Genomic DNA, 9,996 nt, shown 5'->3' with positions numbered 1-9,996 from the left:
GGGGGGGGGTTGCGAGTTATTTTTGAAAAGTAAAATTTCTAAATTCAATACGAGAAAGCGACTAGGTTTTGTATGAATTCCTTGTTTATCCTTTATTGATGTTTAATGCATTATATGGATGATAAAGTCGTTATATTTTTATGATGAACTAACAAGACCACTGTAACCAATCCCTTTGGTGTACAACTCACTAACTTCTACTAGAGGTCTCCTATCCCTATTCAACCAGAGTAAGTGAAATGAGAAGTTGTCACATTACGTTAACTCAAATGCCACTACTAGAGGCCGCCTATCCATATTCAACCGGCGTAAGTAGACTAACTGTTCTATGTCAGACTCATATGCTTAGGGTCAGTAATATTTACTCGTCTAAAATAATAAAATTAGTGCATCCACAGATAATAAGCATTACGAACAAAAGCAATTAAATAAAAATATAACTTCAGTTATCCATATAACATCAAATTAAACATATGATCCAACAGGTTCAAAACAAGTTTATCAAGCAAAACCTAATCTAGTGTAATTTAGTTACTCATAGTAATACACTAAAATACCAAGCAATCAGATGTAGATAGCCTGTGAAATCCTTGAAGATTTTGGCCCCAAATGACTTCTAATGCTCTCAAAATCATCCTCCGGGTAACTTTTTCTTCACTTTCAATCAAAAATGTAGAACCCCTAATTATGTACCAGAAAAGCCTTTTTATAACGAAAGAATGCGTCAGGACGTGTCAAAATTTGTCCAATTTTTTAGTCCATCATGCCCATGATGCCCAGTATCGCGCGCGATGCAACTCCATCGTGCCCAAGATGCCGTGCGAGAAGCGAAGAAATTTTTAAACCAATCTGGAAAGTTCTCTTGAAAAACGTAATACATTTTTTGGGAAGTACAAAAGATGTTTTTATTAATTTTTATCAGAATTTAAAATTTTCCTCATATTTTTTCTTCAATATCTTTTTTTTCTCTCTCTCTCTCTCTATGCTGACATGTTTTTATTAACTTTTTGTTGATGACAAAAGGGGGAGAGAATCATTGAAGTATTTAAAGAGGATAAAAGTATTATTGAATGCTTTAATATACTTGAACCCTTATCATAATCCATTTTATGCTTAAATATGAACATTATTTTCTTATGTTATCAAGATAAGTTTAATTAACTTGGATATGACTTAGGGGGTGCTTACAAAACCCAACCTTTGAACTATTAGACTCAGGGGGAGCTTACAAACCTCAAACACTAATATTGTTAAGTTAGTTAAACTGACCAACCATTATTCTTAAATACCTTTGTTTGTCATCATCAAAAAGGGGGAGGTTGTTGGAACAAAAATTGTTCACATCCCTTAGATTTTGATGATAAGAAAATACGTAAATAATAATTGGGTATACTAACATATATTCAAGTGTGCAGGATCATAAGCTTAAAATTCTACTCAGAATTGACCCTAATGAAATCATATGTGGAGATGCTAAAATAATAAAATTAGTGCGTCCACAGATAATGAGCATTACGAACAAAAGAAATTAAATAAAAATATAACTTCAGATATCCATATAACATCAAATTAAACGTATGATCCAACATGTTCAAAACAAGTTCATCAAGCAAAACCTAATCTAGTGTAATTTAGTTACTCATAGTAATACACTAAAATACCAAGCAATCAGATGTAGATAGCATGTGAAATCCTTGAAGGTTTTGGCCCCAAATGACTTCCAATGCTCTCAAAATTGTCCTCCGAGTAACTTTTCCGTCACTTTTAGTAAAAAATGTAGAACCCCTAATTATATACCAGAAAAGCCTTTTTATAACGAAACAATGCGTCAAAATTTGTCCAATTTTTTAGTCCATCATGCCCATGATGCCCAGTATCGTGCGCGATGCAACTTCATCATGCCCAAGATGCCGTGCGAGAAATCCAGAAGCTTTCGTCTTTTGTGCCACCTTTTCCCAGCTTTTGCTATTTTCTCCATTTCTCTTCACTTGGTCAATCTTGGCTATTCTATGGCACTTTTGCTTCTTTTTTACTTGATATTTCACCGAAATCACTCCAAATACTCCTGAAAAACATGTAATGATAGAGTTTCATCACAACCATATACTTGTCCTCAAGTAACTTGCTTGCTACTGCACATTTCAACAGAAAATAAAATGCTACTATAACCAATGAACATCACATTTTATTATTACCTGGTCATCACTTCTGCTCCTAGCTTCAATCGAGAAAATTTAGAAAAATACTTCCAAATAAACAAGTACTCAACCTGTCTCTCATCTCACTATAATTTCACTCATAATGATAGGGGAATTTCTCAATCAACATACAAAATATTTTAAATTAAATTTGAAAGATTTCTAAATAAGTCGATCAAAGTTGTTTAAACACACACTTTCTGAGGGGTTTATAGGTTGCACGAGACTTTATGTTAAGGTAGGATAATTTATGAGAGTAAGCTTAAATCTTTGGAGTTAGGTACCTAGTTTTTCTTATGTTATCAAATTCCCTTTCATAAAAATCTTTGCTTGTTATATCGGTATTAGAGATTCACATTCTATGGTCTTTTTCATTCTTATTATTTTACTTTTTCTCTCTTCATTTTTTAAAGAAGTTGTAATAACTTCTTTATTACTTTTTTTACAATTTTTATTTTTATTTTTGATCAATTTCTCTAGTACCCCAATCCCAAACTTAAACTTTGTTCACTTCCAAGACTAACCCCAAATTTATTATTTTTCTTGCAACTAGGAAACTAAAATTTTTGAGGGTAGAAATATAACTACTAGAAATACATGGATTACCTGTGGATTTTCCTACAGTTTTGTCTGCGAATTCATATTGTTAAACATTGTTTCCTACGAAATATGAGGTAGCAGAAATTCTGCAGGAATTCTTGAGACTTTACCTGCGATTTTTGATTTAAAAATAATATATGAATTTTCCTGCGATTTCTTTTGCAGGAAATAGTTATCCATTGAAACCTCAAAATCCTTTAGAAATTCTATGGCATGCTTATTTTTAGGTTTTTTTTCCTGATCTAATTTGAGCTAGAAATGCGTTTTGATGATTAATCACCAAACACTTTCTTCACATCGCAATCTATAAAAAATTTCATGAGTGTATCTTCAAGGTCTTAAAGATTTGTGTGTTTTGCATTTAACTTATTTACTGTTGCAGATCGTGATCAGAGTGGATAAAATCCAATTGCTATTTCTGCAGTGTGCCTGTGTATGTGTGTTTCAGAAAGTAGGTTGGAGTGATAAGGCAAGAAATTGGTATGTTGGTATCACTTGGTATGAATTTTAAGTTTCAATTTCTTCTCTAGTCAATTGTTTGCTTCTCATATTATTATTAACTATTTCAGCTAGGTGTTAAATTCTAGTGTGAGAACTTAGTCTCACTTGTTAATAGAGTAAATGTTGTGATCTCTTCTTGGTAACAAGTTTTTTAATCTATGCAACTTCTCCTCATGCTAATGTTGTTTGGTTGGCTTTCTTTTTTGTTGTGATTCTCATCATCAACTATGTACCTTTGAGTGCTTAATTTCTAGCTTTTTAAAGCTCCATTTACTTTATTTGTATTAGTTTCTTATTTTCTCTTAAAAAAAGAATTAATTAAAAAATGCATGAATTTTCGTTGATTTTTGGGATTGCAAGTGTTGTGTAAGTAATTTCTTTGTTCTCTTGACTAAATATTTGTGTTGTGATGTGGATGACTTTCTTTGCATTCCTAGTATTATAAAGTGGAATTGATTCTAAAGTATGCATAATTTGTGGTAGATCATTACCCTTGGTGAGAATTTGAGCCTTATAATAGATGAAATATAAATTTTCATTTATTTTTCTTTCTTGTGTGATTTCACTCATGTTTATTAGTTACTCTAGAACTTGACCCGAGTCTTGTTGAAACTTTTTGTTTGCATGTGCACACTGGTATGATAAAGGCATCTTATTTTCGTTTTATTTTTAGCCACTTAGTCAAATAAGTCAACCTTGGAATTATCATCCTTGGTTTGAAGCTCCTTTGAGCCTATTTATTTCATTTTTTGTTTATAACTCAATACAAGCTTAAAAGTGAAAAAAATGTTATACCCTATTTGAGGGGATGAATGATTCTTGTTTGGAGTTTGTGTGTTGAATTATTATATTTGTGATATATTTTAAAACTTTGCAGAAAAAAGAAAGAAAAAAAATGAAGAAAAAAACGGAAGAAAAGTCATGTTCCTATCGTATTCCTTATGAAAAAAAATGAAAAGAAATAAAAAATAAAAAGAAAAGAGAAGAGAAAATGGTTATAAAGAATTTGAGGGAAAGTGAATCAAATACTGTTTAGTTCGACTCCCAGAGTCCCTTTCTATTCTCTTTAATCCTTTTAAATATTAGCTTAGTACCCCTTATGATTTTTCTCATCCTTACATTGCCATGTTACAATCCGAATAAAGTCATTTTGGTCTTTGTTTGCATGTATTTCAAATGTGAATTTTAGAGTCTGGTCAAGCTAATGGTAGTGCTAGCTTTCATGATATGCTTTGAGTGTAAATAGATAACCTAAACACTTGAGAGTTGAGAGAATTTTATCTTGTGAGGATCTTGCTACTTATGATGTATTCTTTGGTAAATTGTCCTTTTATTTGGTTTGATTGTTACATGAAGTTACTCATTAACACCATATTCCATGAAGCTTATAATGAGAATTTTGCTTATCCCTATGTGATTCTGAAAGTTGTTGAAATTGCATGCTATGTTTTTTTTCTTATTTTTTATTTTGAATTTTGAAGTTAGAGTTTTTCTCGGAGTGCAAAAGTTCAAGTGTGGGAGAATTTGATCAGTGCATTTTGATGCACTATCTTTTACATTGATAAGAGAAAAAGCTATAAGCTTGATGTTGAAGTCAAAATCCAATTTGGAGTGCATATGAGTCAAATTATTAGTTTTTGTAACAAACTTAATAAAATAATTAGTTTTTGGATAAAATTTATGTTTATCTGGCCCGGTGCTCTTAGAGTCTGATTTTTTTTGTTGGTATTATTTAAGCAAACACATAGTACTACTGTTAGATGTTCAATTTACACGAAATTAGAATAGGCTGATACGAATTCTATGGAGAGCTAAACAACCAAAGGTTGATCTATTGATTTTAGATTCCATCAAAACTTTGAGGTTATTATAATTTCCAATTCAATTACGATTCCTTTTCAATTATGTCTATGAATCTCATTTAATTAATTCGATTTATTATATCGACTAAATTCAATTATGTCTATCAAACCACCAAGAATTAGTGGGAACATCAATTAAGTTAGACTTAAAATAGACAAAAGCTAAATGATTACCTCCAGATTTGTTCTTGTTGTCTAAGCAAGCTTTAAAAGTATGACAATCAGTTTTCTTATGCCATTTTTCTTTACACCAAAAGCATCAAAATGATTTCTTGAAAGCAACCGGGTTAGGACCTCCAATGTCATAGTGTTGAGCATTGAGTGTTTTCCTAAACTTAGGATGTATATAAGAAGCACTATGAGTATTTTTTTTACAAGAATTCTTATCAGAATGGGGTTTAGCATGAACAATCAAGAGGCCTAAATCACTTATTTTCTTATTGAGTTTCTCTTCTACAGCTACACACTTGGTAATAAGGTTATTGTCGGTCCAATTCTCACAAAAGGTATTATAGGCATTTTTGACGAGTTATATTATATGGTGTTCCACATGTCAGTTTGCACTTTCTTGCGGTTCTCTAAATCCTTCCTTCAATATCTTGGGTTAAAAACTCTCATATTTTTTTTATCTTTAAATATCACATAATTTGAATCCGTGGAGTTCAAATCACTATTGAAACATACATGAACGATGTGATAATCAATACCAAATTAGTCTTTTTCAAGGTTGTTGGAAAAAGAGGTGGAAAACAAATGTAAAAAGACTATAAATAATATAATGTAGAATATAAAACATACAATTATTTTTCATGATGCAATTGAGACATACATGAATGATTTTATTGAAACATACAAAGTTGCAACCATAGTTCTAACTTGTTTTATTTAGGATACATAAAATATGATACTTGTCCTTACATACATTTATTATTTGAACACAAATGGCCAGTTTGAACATGAAGTTAGCATCTAGATGACACAAGGACGATCAACAGAATAATTAGGCACCCAAGCAGCAGCCTTATTGCCAATGAAATGGCAAACAGAAACAGTTCCAGGGCTGACTTTGAGAGCTTCGTAAAGCAACTCAGGATTCATACCTCTTGTATCATGATGACAAACGGTTAAAGCCTTTGCTTTGCTTCCATCAGGTGCTGCCAACGAGACCACGTAAGCGGTTGTTTCACGCACTTGGTGGCAATTGAATACAACTTTTTTAAAATTCAATCGATGACACATCACTGCATTTTCACCAACTTTTTTTACTTCCTCCACAACATATTGGTCTTCATTTTTGTCGAAGGTACTTGAAATAGCCTTAATCTTTGATGTTCTAAAATGTGAAATGACATGATCAATCATAGATTCTAAAGATGATACACAATGTTTGTGTTCTCCTATAGCAGTTGGACTATTACAAAAGTCATCCAGACTTTGTCTTTCTTTATTCTTCAGCCATATGGAATCAGTCACACCTTGTCTTGGTTCTGTGAAGGGCCGCACCATCTTTACAACAGACTGAGTGTTACCCAATACTATTTTCTTTCCAGGATAAAGATCATGTGGAAAAAAAAGTGTTGAGTATTGGTTTAATTCTTCGACTCTAATGGGTAGGCTATTAGTTTTTCCATCTGCCACATGAAACAATATATTATAATTACTTCAAAAACCATGATAAATAGTCTTATTATGAGACAACATTTCGTTATATTATTCATGTTACTAACAAGGAAGCAAAAGATCTGAAAAAGCCTCAGGGAGAGGAGTGTTTGGCCACACATATTTCCAATAATCTTCTCCGGATGGTATGGCACCGGTTCTCACAAAAGCCAACTATAAAAAAAATAATTCACATTTTATATATTAGTGTTGAATTCAAAATGATTAAACAGTTTTTTCCTCATTCCTTCTTATAAACTAGTCCATGACAATTTCAACCCAAAACCAAATATAAAATAGAGTAGAAAATAGATAACTTACACAAAAGAGAGCCAAAACCGTGATATGTGAAAACTCCATTTAGCTAGTTAATACAAACAAGTGGTAACTGTCAAGACTTTAGTGAGTGTGTATGAAAGTGTTACAACTTTCTCATTATTTATAGGTAAATACATACAATATAATTGCATGCAAAACTTGTCTTATTGATCATATTCATTCCTCCAAGTGGTAACAAACTTTATGCACGTGTCATCCATGCAAAACAATTGCATTATCTCCTCATTCTTTGCAAAGTTTGTGTGTGGTTTCGGTTTTTGTCTAAACTTACAAACTTTTTGTGCAAATGCCGTCCATGCTGGAAGATGCCATTAATTACTATCCAAACTTTGATTCTCCTTGAGCATAGCATGTGCATAATATTTACTCATTTACTGCATTATTTTACACAACTGTTTTAAACACTCCAATACTTTATTAAAGTGCCTCAAGATATTCTTTTATTAAATACAGTATAATTTAAAGACAATATTATTTTCTTTTTTATAAAATGAAATATAGCTCAATATGTTGAGCCTTAGTTAATATTTTGCTTTGCATTAAAAAGTTTATAACAATACTTAAAGCGTTTTATTTATTTATTTACTAGATGTCTATTTTTAAAATGTCATATATAACATTCTTATTATAATAAAAAATAGTAGAAATTGGACCACCAAAATTAGTAATCAACAAATCTCGTGGTATCTCGACTATATATTCATTATTAGCGTCTCCGATATTTCCATTGTTAATTTCCAAAATCCATTATGAAAAACTCTTTCTCTCTTCGGAATCTATACCTTTGGTCATAAAAAAATTTATATGGTATATGAGTATATGTAGATGGCAATGTCTATCTACTTTGCATTTTTTCACTCCTAAATTGTAAACAACCTTTTTTAATAAAAAATAATAATTTATATTTTATTGTTTTAAAACTGCTTAAAATAAAATGGTCATAAAATAATTTTAAGTTTAATTATAATTTTCAAATAGACATGAAAATGCTATAAATTCTTTCTAAAGTATAATTTTTATTATATCTACAATTACATGTTACAAAATTAAATTTAAAATAAAAATTTAGACAATCAATTTTCTGCTACAATATAAATTCCTTTACATACAAATTTTATACAATATATTAATAAATTATATTTAATTATCATTATAAAAAAACTCAATTGAATTAAATACTTTCCATATATGTAAAAAATAATTTTTTTAATTCTGTTTTAGATTAAAGATCCATTAGGATTTCTTTGTTTTATGTATTTAATGAGCTTTGGCGTGGCCATAAGAATTATATTTATAACTAAATTCAGAATTTAACTATATTGAAAATAAATAAAAAAATCAATTGAATTAAATAATTTGCATATGTTGAAAATAAATGACATAGTCAAATACACACAAACACAATACTCAATTTATTCTATAACTACCAAAACATATTACAATATTGAGAGATTCATTTTAAATTTTAATGTCTATCATGATGATTATTTATACGATATTTCAATTTTAGAATTTAGACGTCTTTAATCCACAAAATGATGAAGAAACATTCTTAAGAGGGTAATAAAAATTATAAATTTTGATGCACTTATTTTACATTTTTAATTTAATTTTAATATACTATCTTTTATATATATATATATATATATATATATATATATATATATATATATATATATATATATATATATATATATATATTATATATATATATATATACTATATATATATATATATATATATATATATATATATATATATATATATATATATATATATATATATATATATATATATATATATATATATATATATATATATATATATGTACATATATATATATATACATATATATATATATATATATATATATATATATATATATATATATATATATATATATATATATATATATATATATATATATATATATATATATATATATATATATATATATATATATATATATATATATATATATATATATATATACACACACACATATATATATATATATATATATATATATATATATATATATATATATATATATACATATATATATATATATATATATATATATATATATATATATATATATATATATATGTAAACATGTATTTGTCTATAAAATAAAAAATATACTTTTATATATGATTAATTTATATCATTGTTTCAATTATAATTTACAATATTATACCAAGTATATTACGACGGTTTGTGTGGCGATTATTGTAAAACCGCCATTGTTTTCTCTTTGTGGCTGTTGAAACCGCCAAAATAGAACTTCTTAAGCCGCCACAATTTTCCTATTTTTTTTTTGTAGAGACAACTTTGCTTTTCACCCTTTGAAGGATGAAAAACCAGTTCTTATTTATATCTGTCAACAACTTTTTGAATCATAGCAATAATCTTTGTTTCTCTATTTATGTTTAGTGGCATGGTCGGTGGTATCAAGTGATTCATGTAATTTATTAAGAGTGTTATGATGAAGTTCAAACCTAACCAATGGTTTACGCATGCTAAAAATTAATCATTTCAAAATTTGATTCAGAGAGACGTGCAATCATAAAAGAGACTCAATAATCAAAATTAAATCAAAGGTGAAAGCGATAGACAACCAACAAAATAATTGTATTAAAGTGTTCCCCCTTAATGTATTACGAACATGCAACTACAATAAATTTTTCTAAATTTTGTTGCTTTGATTTTAACTCCAAATTAATTAAAGAGTTATGCTTTGCCAGGAATTGAAATTTTGTTGCAAAGAAGTAATAAAACATTACAAGAAAATTGAGTTCTTGTGACATTCAAAATATGTCACTAAAAGTTAGTAA

The 9,996-nt window shown here is 28.8% G+C and overlaps 1 protein-coding gene across 1 annotated transcript; it reads right to left on the bottom strand.

The window, feature by feature from the left end:
- Window positions 1–5,961: 5,961 nt before the first annotated feature.
- Window positions 5,962–7,295, bottom strand: LOC127097272 (embryonic abundant protein VF30.1). Its single transcript, XM_051035774.1, has 3 exons — window positions 7,142–7,295; window positions 6,889–6,994; window positions 5,962–6,792 (listed from the first exon to the last, which is right to left on the bottom strand). The coding sequence occupies exons 1-3, from the start codon at window positions 7,178–7,180 to the stop codon at window positions 6,131–6,133; spliced, it is 807 nt and encodes a 268-aa protein (XP_050891731.1). The 5' UTR covers window positions 7,181–7,295; the 3' UTR covers window positions 5,962–6,130.
- Window positions 7,296–9,996: the final 2,701 nt, after the last annotated feature.

The sequence above is a fragment of the Lathyrus oleraceus genome, chromosome 6 (assembly GCF_024323335.1).
Source record: "Lathyrus oleraceus cultivar Zhongwan6 chromosome 6, CAAS_Psat_ZW6_1.0, whole genome shotgun sequence".
Lineage (NCBI taxonomy): Eukaryota > Viridiplantae > Streptophyta > Magnoliopsida > Fabales > Fabaceae > Lathyrus > Lathyrus oleraceus.
This window is presented reverse-complemented; position numbering and strand designations above follow the sequence as displayed.